This window comes from Salvia hispanica, chromosome 4 (genome assembly GCF_029641045.1).
Source record: "Salvia hispanica isolate PSC_SH4W2 chromosome 4, Shi_PSC_v1, whole genome shotgun sequence".
Lineage (NCBI taxonomy): Eukaryota > Viridiplantae > Streptophyta > Magnoliopsida > Lamiales > Lamiaceae > Salvia > Salvia hispanica.
Genome location: NC_142695.1, coordinates 522616 through 536638, shown reverse-complemented (window position 1 = coordinate 536638; position 14023 = coordinate 522616). Strand labels below are relative to the sequence as shown.

The following is a 14023-nucleotide window of genomic DNA, read 5'->3' as shown; positions in this document are numbered from 1 at the left end:
TATATGGACGAGGTATATAGTAGTATACGATTTGGGAAGAAACTTTCAGTGTAAATTTCCCCCACTAACACAAAAAGGGAATACACGATTTGGGAAGAACTTGAATCCCTAATTAGGAGTGTTTATCAGTTGATAGATAAATCCCTAATGGCAGCAATGAGAGCGGCACCTACCGCGGCGATGCTTGCTCGATCAATCTTCCGGCCTCCACTTCATGCGCAATTCTCAGTTCGTTTTTTTCGCGCCTCGCCATCGCCCGGTGGCTTCACCTTGCTGCGGTGGCGAGCGCCGACTGGTTACTGCGCCGTGAGGTGCAGTTCTTCGAAATCCGGCGGCCAGGACAAGAAGTCGCCTGCGCGCCTGGTGGAGGTTCAGCGACTTTTGGACGAAGCAGAGGAACGGTATAAAGCTGCCGGAGGTGGCGCCGAGCCCATTCCTCAAATAACTCTAGGTATAGTTTTTAGATTCGTCCGTTTTGATGTTTTGTTTTCTGCCTTTTTTATTTTTCCCTTTGAAGTTAGTTTTTGGTTGCACTAAGTTTTTATGTCAGAATGATTAATGAATTAATTATTCGGTTGTTTTGTGTGCTTTACTCGGAAATTTGATTTCTGGTGCATTATGCATAGTTAATACGACAAAGATTTTATGGTAATTACCTTGATTGAAAAAGGGATAAAGCTAAGCTGAAACAAATTGACTCAACTGTTTGTAGTGATGATTAAAAGGGAGCTTGATAAAATGCAGATGAAATCCCTTCTAATTATCCATCGCGTAATGGAATGGGAAGAAATTATTCAGTTTATGTCAACAAACTCTCTCTCACTCATTCATCTTCATTTTTTGCGAAACTCTTGGAAACCTGCACAAAATCCAAGTCTGCACGCGATGTATGCGCAACTCATGCTTGTGTTCTCAAATCCCAGTTCAGTGATGAAGTTTTCATCAACAACAGGCTCATTGATGTTTACGGGAAATGTGGGTGTCTCAAGTATGCCCAAAAACTGTTTGGTAATATGCCAACAAGAAATGCCTTTAGTTATAACTCGATCATAGGTGCATTAGTGGCATCAGGTTCTATTGTTGAGGCTGAAAGAGTTTTTATTGCAATGCCTGAATCCGATCAGTGTTCATGGAACTTAATGATTTCTGGTTTTGCTCAGCTCGAGGTGTTTGATAGGTCGTTGGAGCATTTTGCAAAAATGCACTATGAGAACTTTGTATTGAATGAATACAGCTATGGTAGTGCGCTTAGTGCTTGTGCCGGACTAAGAGATGTTGTAATGGGTACACAAATTCATGGCTCTCTGGCTAAGTCGAGGTTTTTGTCTGATGTTTATATGGGGTCTGCACTTGTTGATATGTATGCTAAGTGTGGGGATGTGGATTGTGCTGAAAAGGCTTTTCTTGGAATAAGGGAGCGGAATATTGTGTCTTGGAATAGTATGATTACTTGTTATGAACAAAATGGGCCGGCGAATGAAGCGCTTGAGGTTTTTCGTAAGATGATGGAATGTGGAATTCAGCCGGATGAGATGACTCTAGCGAGCGTTGTTAGTGCATGTGCAAGCCTCTCTGCTCTTAAAGAAGGCATGGAAATTCATGCACGAGTGGTGAAATATGATAAGTTATGCAATGATCTTGTGATATCCAATGCACTAGTTGATATGTATGCCAAATGTAGAAAGATAAAGGAAGCACGGTGGATTTTTGATCGGATGCCGATAAGAAATGTGGTCTCTGAGACATCAATAATTAGTGGCTATGCCAAAGCTGCTAGTGTTGAAGCTGCAAGAAGTGTGTTTTCCAAGATGATGGAAAGGAATGTTGTGTCATGGAATGCACTTATTGCTGGGTACACACAGAATGGGGACAACGAAGAGGCATTGCGTTTGTTTCTTCTCTTGAAAAGGGAAGCTATGTGGCCTACACACTATACATTTGGAAACCTACTGAATGCTTGTGCAAATCTTGCTGACTTGAAGCTTGGTAGACAATCTCATAGCCATGTCCTGAAGCAGGGACTTCGATTCCAACATGGCCTTGAATCGGATGTTTTCGTTGGTAATTCTCTGATCGACATGTATATGAAATGTGGGTCGGTTGAAGATGGGAGCAAAGTGTTTAACACCATGATTGAAAGAGACGTTGTTTCATTCAATGCCATGATTGTGGGATTTGCACAAAACGGACAAGCGGGGGAAGCCATTGAGCTGTTTAGGCAAATGCTGGAGTGTGGAGAAAACCCAGATGATGTGACCATGATTGGAGTTCTCTGTGCCTGTAGTCATGCAGGATTAGTTGAAGAAGGGCGTCACTACTTCGACTCAATGAGGAAGGAGTACAGTCTAGAACCTAAGAAGGACCATTACACATGTATGGTTGATTTACTAGGTCGAGCTGGTATGCTCATCGAGGCTAAGAACTTGATACTCTCTATGCCAATCCCTCCTGACGGTGTTGTGTGGGGATCTTTGCTTGCATCTTGCAAAGTTCACCACAATGTTGAGTTGGGCAATTTTGTTGCTGAAAAACTTATAGAGATTGATCCCCAGAATTCTGGGCCTTACGTTCTGCTCTCAAACATGTATGCTGAGGTTGGGAAATGGAGAGATGTTACGAGGGTTCGGAAGCTGATGAGATGTCATGGTGTAGTCAAACAGCCCGGTTGTAGCTGGATTGAGATTGGGAGCCATGTGCATGTTTTCATGGCCAAAGATAGTAGACATTCACAGAAGAGGGAAATATATTCATTATTGAGAATTCTTGCTAAGATGATGAAGATGAAAGGATATGCTCCTATTGTTACTGATTTTTTATGCTGATAACGAAAAAGAATAAAGCAAGTGGAGTTTGTTTTATGAGAGACATATTTATCAATTGAATTATTGTTAAAATTTGTATGTTACCAGATTCGTTCTAGGAAAATAATTATGATAGAGTAGAATGTCTGAATATTGGCACATTTTCAACACTTTTTTTTCTTTATGCAGATCATGTTTCTGTAAGCTATGCCAGGAGTAGTGGGCCTGGAGGGCAAAATGTCAACAAAGGTGTGTGATGCCTCATTTTATCGTATTTGATTGGCCGCATTGCTAAGTAGGTTTGTATGTCTGCAGTAAACACGAAGGTGGATATGCGATTTAATGTTAAAAAGGCACATTGGTTGAGTGAATGGGTGAGGGAGAGGATAATGCAAACGGTGAGGTGTTACTTTCTATGTTCCTATTTACCATATTAGTATTTGATTTTGAAAAGCATGTGTGTTGCTTGCCCCTCATGTTCTATTCCATCAAATCCTTGGCACCCTTTCTTATTTGTTGTACACCATCTCAGACTCTTAGTTTTTTATTTTGAGCTCACCCTTGGCACTATCGCCAGAGTTTTTTATGACTGTTGTTTTCTTTATTACATATGCATTACTGATTGCAAATGAAAGACGTGATAGAATTATGAGTCTGTCCCATCAGATATCTGGTTTACTCTTCGAGTTTTATGCAATATGCGTCAATTTCTTTCAGCCTTGGGCATCTTCCTATATATAGTTAGATGAAGACGGAGAACAAGATGTTTCTTTCTATCCTAAGCAGAAAAGTTGTTAGTTGTCGAACATAAGTTAGTTATGTCCTCTTCATCTTAATATTATTTTCATCAAGTTGACAAGGCTTCTAGTTTATCTCACATTGGAAATGCATGTTACCATCATCTAAAATATCTGATCTTTCCTTTCAAATCTCAATTTTGTTTGTGTTTTACGCCATTGTTAATCAGGTTCAACCAAATTTCTCTATGTTACAATATGGTTTTATTTTTTCTTTTGCCACGTATATACTGCTGCAATGAGATCCTATCCAGCATCTCATAAGCAGCAGATTCCCATGGACCTGTCTATCAAATCCCTGACATTTTACATGTATGTTATTTAGCTTATAACAAGCAGAGCTTATCCTTCTAATCATCTCCTGGTTCATGGAGTATTTTGTTTTGGAGACAATCATCTTTTTAATCCCAACTTATATTGGTGGCAGGAGAAGAACCGGATCAACAAGGACGGGGAGATTGTTATTTCGTCAACAAAGACTAGAACTCAAAAGTAAAACTCGATCACCACACCTTTTTCTTTAACAAGAAACAAGAGCAATTGTTTACATGGTATTCTGTTTGTTTATAGGGGCAACATTGAAGATGCATTGGCAAAACTACAGGTGATTAATTATGAAAAGATATATTCATGTTGTGTTGGGCAACTGGAAAGTTAATTAGTTGTGGATGGAATGGACGCAGGCTATTATCGATGCTGCTTCATATGTACCCCCACCTCCTTCACAAGAGACTGTAAAAAAGATAGCGAAACTGTGAGCAACTCTTGCTGCTTAATTAATTTCAACAAAATGCAATATCATGTTAACTAAGTGTTCCTTTCTTACTCCATAGGTCTGCTATTGGGGAGCAGAAACGACTCGACACCAAGAAATCCCACTCGCAAAAGAAAGCTCTACGAAGAAGCCGAGACAGTTGGGACTAAATAATAATATCTCTCATTGTTAGAAAGCACTATATATGCGGTTTATCTATCTTGTAGGAGTACTACATATCTTAAATGGCCTTCCTATAATATACAGTTTCATAGTTTTATTTAATGTCAACTGCATGATAAAGATTTGCTACTTGGGTGCATTTGGCACCTTATTTTTACTCATTCATCCCCTCTCTCTCTCTTTCTGTGTTCAGGCTAAAGCAGATCCACTAGTGGTGGATTCTGTAAAGAGTCAACTCTTCTCCCTTATATACAAATGGTACAGTTATACAAAAGCTAAGAAAAGGCCAAAAAAAGAAAAAAAAGGTGCAGTTAAGAAGGTAACATTGATTGCAACTGAAAGTTCATCTCCTAAAAACCATCTCTTCTCCTGACCGGCTGTCAATGTGTTTGATCCACCTGCTCCGGCCAGTGACCACGGCGGCACCAGAGGCGGCGCCGACATGCGCGATGTGCAGTCCATTCCCGACCGGCAAGAACACCGACCGCACGATCCTCAACTTCCCCTGCCGCCACCGGAAATCGTCGGCTGCATCGGAGCTAGCGTTCTTACACACCACAACCGCCCCTCTCCGCCCCAACCTGGCCGCCCTCAGAATCCTGGCGAGATCATTCCGGCGCCAGTCCAGCACGAGGAAATCGATCCCCTCGAGCCCCTCCATGGCCTCCTCCGGGCGCCCCACCACCACCTCAGCTGCGCGGCCGGACTCCCTCATCGCCTCCACGTACTCCGCCCTCGACTCCTCGTCCGCCACCACGCATACATGCCTCCCCCCGCTGTGCCGCGCCGCCACCGCTAGGCCGACGCTCGCCGCGATCGCCCCGCCCCGCCTCCACGTCTCCACCACCACCTGCGCGTTCCACCCCGCGGCCATCGCCGAAACCAGCTCCGCCGCACTTGATTCGTTGAAGATCTCGCACTGCATGGAATAAAGAAATTCGATTAATAACTATAACTTGCCAAGAAATCAAAACAACATTAATAGGATCTTTTTGGGTTTGGATTCCATACAGATTTGACGGTGTCGATGAGAGCTTTCGACGCCGTCTCCGGTGACCAAATGAGCTTCATTCTTGAAGACCTTTTTTGGTAGGTGTTCAACTTTGCCTATCAAAGGAGAAATGTATAGTGATGTGAGAGAATTAGGTTTTTATAATGGGAGTTGATGAGAATTTGCATTAATTACCAAAAATCTAAAGTGGAGATCATGGGATTTCAATAATCTGCTTCTGCACTTATCCTCTTCCGTCTTTGATCGCTTATCATCCCCATTTCTTATATTAATGCAAATATGTAAAATTTAGCAAGTCAATGGAATACTTAGATGGCTTTGGGTGGCTTACCAAATTAATAGTATTATTTTTAGTATATAGTTAGTGGCAATAGTTATGATTAAACTCACAATTCTTATTCTAAAAGTCAGCTTTAATTGAATATACGTATATACAGTATTTTTTAAAAATCTTTTGTACTTCATGATTTTGACATGAAAAAGTGAGTATTGTAAATTGTTTGGACAAATGGAAAGTGATAATTATTTTAAGAAGGGATTGAAAGTAGCAAATTTTTGTTGGACAGTAAAGTGTTGTATTTAATTTTTTAGAAATTAATAGTACCATTTTATAAAACATTGGTAGGCCTTCTAAAATTATACTATATCTCGACATATGTATACTATCATTTAATTTGAACAAATTGTATCCATACGTCTGAGTATGTTTCTTAAGTGAGGTGTATATATAAGAATATATGAATTTTCTTATCACTATTATTATAATATATTGTTGTTACTTATTATTACTGTATTATTTATTGGGATATATCAAGTATTGACGAAGGAAGGGAAGGGAATTGAAGGGAAATGAATAACTACTTTACCTCTGTAGTCATTTTCATATTGGCTCAAAGTTGACAAATTGAATACTAATTCGTTCTTGAATATATATAGTTGTACCTTTTAGCTGTTTTGGAGTGACAAATTAGACCTTTTTTCACACAAATTCTCGTAACTTGTCTGGCCGGTTTCCATTATCTTAACTATTGCAGAGTGGTAGGCGATGATATGTAGCATAACTTGATTGATCAAATGTTTCCACTTTAATTAATCAATGAGTTGTGAATTTCCCTGAGTTCGTGTATAGGAGATTGAGTCTTAATTAACTCTGAAATAAAATACTTATTCCAATTGGAATGTTCTGATTTTATCTGAGTGTATTCACGTAATTTTGAGGTTTGGCAAAAATTTTGCCTTTCGATAACCACCGTATTGATTAAATGATCGTTTTTTAGTCGGAAAATAATTTTTTGATTTTTTTCTACACCGTGTGAGAATTCTTCTAGTGCTCGTCACCCTTTTTTATAGGAAATGAATAAGCTATTTTACAAATAGTTTATTCAACAAAAAATACTTGATAACCTTATACTACAACTTTGAAAAGTTGTTGAAATTTCCGTTACATCAAGTGATGCTGTGAATTGAAATAAGAACATTAGCATCAGGTTACCAAGTTTGTGATTAAAATGTGATAATAGTGGAAATAATGAGTAGTCAATTGACTAATAGTACTAGCTTAGAAAATTGAGAACATGTAGAAGATAGTGGTAAATAAAAAAACAAGAATGATAATAATTTATAAGTGAATTGGTAGTAGTATAATACAGTAGTGACATCGTAAAACTTTTATACCTTTGCTGTATACAGCATTAGTTTGATTAATTTTAGGCTGTAGAGAGAGAGTCAGAGAGAGAGTTGATGTGATTTTTTTTTATTTCCTATTTAATTATCTGGTTAAGTTTTCTTTGCATTCTCTGTAATATGGAGTAAATAATAAGAAATGCTACGTCAGTATGAAGTATTGGTGTAAAATTAAATAAGGAGTATAAATTGAGTCCATCTTTGATTTATCATACTATATTACTCCATTTCATTTATCAATGAGATAATTCCAAACATCCCTATATTATATTATTCTCTATCTTGAGGAACAAAACAAAACAGTAGTTCAAGGCACAGATGATCAAAGATAAGTTCTAGCAGTACTACTACAAGAACCTTATAGAAAATCTAAGGTTCTCTATCTACTAGACATTTTTAATTTGGCAATGTTTTAAACTCTGAACCATTCAACTTTATTATTCCTTTGTTTATTGAGGCGTCGTTTTATTCGGTGCCGTTTATCTTTTTTATTCAATCCATTCATTTGTTTGTTTTAAAGAAATTTGCAGTGAATTATCATGCTACTGTACTCCTCCCGACCCATATTATTTGAGTCATTTTTTTTGCACCCGTTTTAATAAAATGATAGTAATAAATAGTTAAGTGTAGAAAGAGTAAACTAAAAGAGAGAATAATATAGAGAAAAGTCTTCTCGTTCGTATTTTTTTTTACTTTATTTTTTCTCTATTTTAACTAATTTTTATATTTTTTTCTAAAATGAGTGGAAAAAAGAAAAGTAACTTACGTGAGACATAGTAGATAACAGGCAACTACATATAACTAATTATTTAATTTGGTAAAACGTCAATAAATCCATGTTGTACTGCAAATTATAGTGTACTGTAGTATAAATATTATGACTAATAAAACTATTTGAAGTCGAAACAAAATAAGTGGCTTATTAGGGCCCACCATGAAGTTGACTGTACGAAACCCTGACCAAAACATTTGTATTTTTACTACAAAAACAAAATATAACGGTTACAAGGCGGCAATAGCGTTGACTATAGGAGAGATATGCCACGCCAGATCTAGGTTTGTATTTCAATACTTATACATCAACTAATAAAGTAGCTGTAAATTAATCACGGAGGGTTACTTTATTCTTTTGGGTAGAGATCTTTTTTTTTTTTTTAAATTAAGTGTTCCTACGTAAGCATCTACTACTTGAAGATTATTGTATAATGAGTAGTAAATAAAAGTCGGTTATGCTCAAGCGGTTCAATGGATAATCATTTTGCGGAATTTTCATAGTAAGCTATTAATTTAAATTTTTTTTAGGGATGTGTGTATTATCAAGGGAATTGAATGTATGACTGACATGTTTTATTCATACACTATGGAGTGGAGTTGTTTGGTAGCTATTCCTTCCGTCCATAAATAAGAGTCTCATTTTTTTTAGCACGAATTTTAAGAATTATTAAATAAATAAATAAAAATTTAGTGAAATTTGTATTCCTTCCATCCATAAATAAGAGTCTCATTTTTTTCGGCACGAATTTTAAGAATTACTAAAAAAATAAAAAAAAAATTAGTGAAATTTGCATCTCACTTGTACATTAGTTTTAAATGAAATGCGAATGAAATGAGTTAGTGGAATGTGAGACACTATTACCAATTTTATTAAGTGAGACAATTAAATTAAGAGTTTTAATAAAGGCCTTGTTAAAATAGTTTTATTAAGTGAAACAATTAAATTAAGTGATTTAATAAAGGCCTTGTTAAATTGACTCATTCAAAGGCCCAAATAAATTATAGCCCAGCAGCAAAAAAACCTAATTCAACTCCATTTTCTCTCTGCCCAATAATAAGAAAAAAGCCCATTATAACTTATGTTTCTCTCAGCCCAACAGCAAATTAACCAAACTCATGTACTAACACGAATAATAGTACTCTAGATCATTACAACATTCTTCCTTCCACCAAATAATGTCTTAACATTTCAAAATGTCTATAATTTAAAATTACATTTATATTTTTTCATTTTAGATTAGTGGGTCTCACACTCCACTAGATAATTACAATCATAATTTATTATTAAACTAATAACTAATACTCCTACATATAAAAGTAGATACACACTTCACTGACTCTTGTCACTTACTTTATTCACATTTCATAAAACTCGCACGGTATCAAATTCAGACTTTGAATCGTGGATGAATGGAGTACTAATTTTGAGTTTTAGAACCCAAAACATGGTGGTTGGCAACAACGAGGAGAGGCGATTTCCGGTGCATGGTGATGCCAAAAACCTCGGTCATGTCAAGATCATCAGGCTTAACCTGATGCAGCAGCTCCCAATCAAATTGATGGACAAGCTGCGCCAATCCCATCTCCACAGTCGCCAAACCGAAGGTTATAGCAGGGCAAATTCTCCTGCCCGCTCCAAAAGGAATCAGCTCGAAATGCTGGCCCCTAAAATCAATGTCTGAGTTCAAGAATCTATTGGGATCAAACTCCTCTGGATTCTCCCAGTATTCAGCGTCCCTACCTATGGCCCATGCATTGATGAACTCTTGGCCGGAATGGTATGGCCGTTGATCGTGATTTGTGCCATGGATTCACGAGGGAGAAGTAGAGGTGCAGGAGGGTGCAATCTCATGACTTCTTTGATCACGGCTTTCATGTACTTTAGGTTAGGAAGATCAGTTTCAGACACCATTTCTTTTTCTCCGACTACATTTCTTACCTCGGACTGGAGGATTTTGAGGATTTCTGGATGAGTTAGCAGCTCTGTCATGGTCCAATCCAAGGTTATGAATGATGTGTCCGTTCCTGCTGCAAACATATCCTGCACCCAAACACAAATTAAATACCTATCATCATTACTTGCATATGACAATAAAATGCAATTTTTGGAGTTACATAAGTATAATATCTATGTATTCTTCCTAAGTAAAAGATACTAGTATAAAAGTTGTCATGTAGGACGATCATTGGAATACATTTATATATGGAGTACAATAATGGGAGTATTTTTGTCGATATTGTAGATTGCAATAAATAAAAGCAGTGAAATTATGGAGTAGTAAAAACAAAAATAGGAAGTTACCAAGAGGATAGCTTTAACATTATCCATGGTGAGTGGAATATGGGCATCTCCATTTGTGAGCAAGTGAAGCAAAATATCGACAAAATCCATATACTGGGCTTGTGTTGTGTGCATCTTCTCCTCAATAACATCACTAAAAAGCTTATCAAACCGCTGGAAAGCACGCCTCAGTCTCCCCCTATGCCCCGTCAGCACCTGCAAAATCTCCATGGAGGGGAAGAAATCCCCGAGGGAAAGCCCCCCAAGCAGTTCCTGATACTCATCAAGCATCTCCTTAAACCCAAACCTCTCATACTCTCCGCCGCCAGAGAAGTCCTTGCCGAACACAATCCGGCAGAGAACGTCGCTGGCGTACAGATTCAGCAGCTTCGACAGGTCGACAGCACCGGTGGCGCTGGCCGACACACGGCGGACGAGCCTAGAAGCTTCCTCGGCTCTAACGGAGGAAAAGGATTGAACCCTTTTGGCGCTGAGCAGCTCGAGGGTGCAGAGCTTCCTGGTGCTCCGCCAGTGGGGGCCGTAGGGGGCGAAGGCGACGTCGGTGCAGTTGTAGAAGAGCGTTTTGGCCGCGGAGATCTCGGGCCGGGTTGCGAGGGCGAGGTCGTGAGTTTTGAGGGCTTCCTTGGCGGTGGCGGCAGAAGAGAGGATGACGGTGGGGATCTCACCCAGCTGGAGGTGGAAGAGGGGGCCGTATTTTTTGGAGAGGGAGAGGAGGGAGAGGTGGGGGTGCTTGCCGAGGAGGTGGAGGTTGCCGATCAGCGGGAGCCTGGGGGGCCCAGGTAGCCTTGTGGGTTTTTTAGAGGGAGAGAGGAAGATTAATGTGCCTAGCCCCAGTAGTATGGGGAGAAGAAGAAGAAGAAGGTAGCCTTCCTGCAACAGCTGGACTGGATTCACTGTTGTATGATTCTGATTTTTTATGGAGTATATTTCAACTCTCTTATTTATAAGGGTTTCATTCTCTGGAAATTTTTAAATAAAATAAATAGGAATATTTACGTAGGTATAGACAAAACTCTCTTCATATTCCGTATCGGTGTATGCATGCATGATTACTTGATCTGTATAATGTTAATAACACACTCATGTTTAATTTTTCATTAATTATTTACTATTATTGATTATTTAAATAAAATAAAGGTTATAAAGTTTTATCTGAAATATTTTAGGAGTCGTTTGGTTAGTATAATTCAGCCAAAATTGCTGATTTTTTACAGTTAATAATACAATACAGGAATAACAATCTTTACATAAAAGCACAATAATCATTTTTATTTTCATCTCATTTTACCATCCAAGTTTTTAGCTTATTGAATAGGTGGAGTAAGTATTTTAAAATTAACATTATTATTCATCGAATATTAATTAAATGGTGGAATATATCAGCTTCCTGATATTGTCATTATACATGGTTAGAGTGAGAGGACCACACTCAGTCAATTTTTAAGGAAGATTGTAGCATCCGATTTCACTTTGCCAACTTAAATGAGATATTTTTGGGGGGTTACAGGTTTAGTGGACATCATTTAATACTAGTAGTATTATTTTAGAATATTGTTTAATATACCTCTACACTAGATAAAATAGTTTTGTACTTAAAGATTTTTTGTTTCAATTTGTGATAAAATCCTACTTACTATGAAGTATACTCCCTTCGTCCTGAATAATTCGTCTCATTTTAACCGGGTACAAGTTTTAAGATATATAATAAAAAAGTGAATTTAAAAAGTTAATGGAATGAGAATTCTACTTTTATATATTAGTTTTATAATAAAATATACTTCCTCCGTTCCATAGTAATGGAGGCGTTTCTTTTCGGCACGGAGATTAAGAGCATCCACAATGGATATTCTAGTGGAAGCCCTAGTGAGAGCCCTAGTGGTTGCTATGTCAGCATGCCCTATCTTTCTGCAATGGTGGAGCCCTAGTGCATGCCCTATCTCTTATCCACTTTTCATTTCAATTTTAAATCATTATTTTTTAATTTTATTTTTAATTACTATAAAATACCAAAATATATTATTTTAAACACCACAAATGCAAAAAAAAAAAAGTACATTACTTAATTGAAAAGTGGAACTACATCATACTTAGCTAAAAAAAAAACTACATTAAAACTAAAATACTAAAAAAAGAAAAAACCAAACTAGTCATCTAAATTCAACCTCTGGGCCAAATTCTTGATCATATTCTTAGTCCTCTGTCGGGCTACCGGATCGGTTTCTTCACGAAGGCTGTTTTGGGCGTCATGTATAAACCTATACTCAACCACCTTGCGATAACCTCCGAACTCCTCGATTGCCCTGTCCATGAGCTGAGCATATGGAGGAGGCGTAGCCTGCAGGGGGGCCGCCGATCCAAATGCGCCCGCCTTCGCCTTCCCTTTGGCCTGGGTTTTGGCAGCCTTGGTACCAATGGGACGTGTAAAAGTAGACGTAGGCGTGCCAGAACTGCCTTCCGGCTCAGCGTTCAGATCCACAGGAGATGGGCCGCTGCTCGTGTAATCGCCAGCGGCGGTGTTCTTCGTCCGCTTCGGAGCCGAGGATCCAACCAGTATCCCTCCGTTGAACTTTCCCTTGTCCTTCAAGATCAGCCAAACATTGTAAAGCTTGAACTGCCCGAACTGTCGTTGGTACTCGGACAACGACTTGTTGAGGACATCCTCCATTCTCTCACCGCTAGCCCTTCCGTCCCTGTTCCTGTTGTAGATATAGCAGAAGTTGTTGATGTGGACCTTGATCCGATCCCAACACTTGCGCAGCTGAACCTTGGTCCGCTTGAACGCCCACTTTGGTTTCACCTCGCTGTAGCGTTCCTCAATGCGATCCCACATCCTGGCCGAAGTCTGGTTGTTGGAGGATATCGAATCCTCCGATACATCGACCCAACACTGAGCCACCTTCAGGTACTCGTCCAACTCGTAGTCAGTACGCCCTGTTGCGTACTCCTCGTTCGGCTCGTCATGTGGGAGTGGGACTGGCACCAATGGCGCCATTTCTTTCCGCGCCATCTTCTTCCTCCCTTTCTTCGGCGGCGGCCGCACAGGGGCAGGAGGTTGCCCACAACTAGGCTCCATATCCTCAACCCGATACTCCTCGGTGCCGAAGAACGGATCGAACTCAGAGTCGGAGATGAAAGTGGATCCTACAGATCCGGGCGTCTCAACCCGGTAGTCTTCGTGGCCGGGCCACCGGGCGCCGCCGCCGCCTCCTCCAAACATCGGCATATCGTCGTCGACATTATTCGGGCTTGGGTATTGGCTCAGATCCATTGTTGAAAGTGTGGATATTGAGAGAATATAGAAGATAAAGTGAAAGGTTTGGTGAAAAGTGAAGAAAATGGAGTATTTATAGTGGTTTAAATTAGGGTTAAATAATTAAAAAAAAAAACCGAAAAAATCGGGCTTGGGCTCGGGCGCGCCTCGGAAGTGTGTTAACTTTTACTAAAAAGGGAAATGACTCTATTACTATGGAACGTACTAAAATGGCAAAATGATTCTATTACTATGGAATGGAGGGAGTAAGTAAGAATGAGTTAGTGAAATATGAGATCCATTACCAAAAGTGGAAAAACTGAAATTAGACATATTATGTGGGATAAACCAAAATGGAAAAAATGGGACAAATTATTTGACATGGAGTAATTTTTTTGTGTTTGAAATTATTTTTAGAAAGTTAATTTGAAGGCCTTTTTGGTGGATCTGGAGATACCAAGGATTTC

The 14023-nt window shown here is 38.9% G+C and overlaps 2 protein-coding genes and 1 pseudogene across 5 annotated transcripts; 1 reads left to right on the top strand and 2 right to left on the bottom strand.

Annotated features, from left to right (window-relative positions):
* Positions 1-22: 22 nt before the first annotated feature.
* Positions 23-4637, top strand: SLO2 (Pentatricopeptide repeat (PPR) superfamily protein). Of its 3 annotated transcripts, XM_048092157.2 has the most exons (7): positions 45-451; positions 2991-3050; positions 3117-3199; positions 4026-4090; positions 4169-4202; positions 4282-4352; positions 4432-4637. In XM_048092157.2, exons 1-7 carry the CDS (start codon positions 148-150, stop codon positions 4520-4522), a joined length of 708 nt encoding a protein of 235 aa, XP_047948114.1. In that variant the 5' UTR covers positions 45-147; the 3' UTR covers positions 4523-4637. The 3 variants fall into 3 exon arrangements, with proteins under 3 accessions (XP_047948113.1, XP_088912600.1, XP_047948114.1); XM_048092156.2 differs by lacking the exons at positions 4026-4090; positions 4169-4202; positions 4282-4352; positions 4432-4637 and adding an exon at positions 745-2839 and having other exon boundaries at positions 23-451; positions 3117-3186; XM_089056474.1 differs by lacking the exons at positions 3117-3199; positions 4026-4090; positions 4169-4202; positions 4282-4352; positions 4432-4637 and adding an exon at positions 745-2897 and having other exon boundaries at positions 23-451.
* A 117-nt stretch (positions 4638-4754) lies between these two features.
* On the bottom strand, positions 4755-5740 carry LOC125194115 (ankyrin repeat/KH domain protein (DUF1442)). The gene is made up of 3 exons (XM_048092158.2): positions 5722-5740; positions 5547-5642; positions 4755-5454 (listed from the first exon to the last, which is right to left on the bottom strand). Exons 2-3 carry the CDS (start codon positions 5604-5606, stop codon positions 4879-4881), a joined length of 636 nt encoding a protein of 211 aa, XP_047948115.1. The 5' UTR covers positions 5607-5642; positions 5722-5740; the 3' UTR covers positions 4755-4878.
* A 3368-nt stretch (positions 5741-9108) lies between these two features.
* LOC125193179 (cytochrome P450 71AP13-like) lies at positions 9109-13574 on the bottom strand (annotated as a pseudogene). Its single transcript, XR_016137815.1, has 3 exons — positions 12587-13574; positions 10307-11265; positions 9109-10045 (listed from the first exon to the last, which is right to left on the bottom strand). The product of XR_016137815.1 is annotated as a cytochrome P450 71AP13-like (transcript).
* Between the last annotated feature and the right edge of the window lie 449 nt (positions 13575-14023).

Bases quoted from the DNA above. Each gene is read 5' to 3' on its own strand.
- SLO2 (XM_048092156.2), top strand. From the start codon at position 148: ATGGCAGCAATGAGAGCGGCACCTACCGCGGCGATGCTTGCTCGATCA. The intron at 452-744 runs GTATAGTTTTTA...GATAAAATGCAG, and splicing joins CATTCCTCAAATAACTCTAG to ATGAAATCCCTTCTAATTAT.
- LOC125194115 (XM_048092158.2), bottom strand. From the start codon at position 5,606: ATGAAGCTCATTTGGTCACCGGAGACGGCGTCGAAAGCTCTCATCGAC. The intron at 5,455-5,546 runs GTATGGAATCCA...TATTCCATGCAG, and splicing joins TCATCGACACCGTCAAATCT to TGCGAGATCTTCAACGAATC.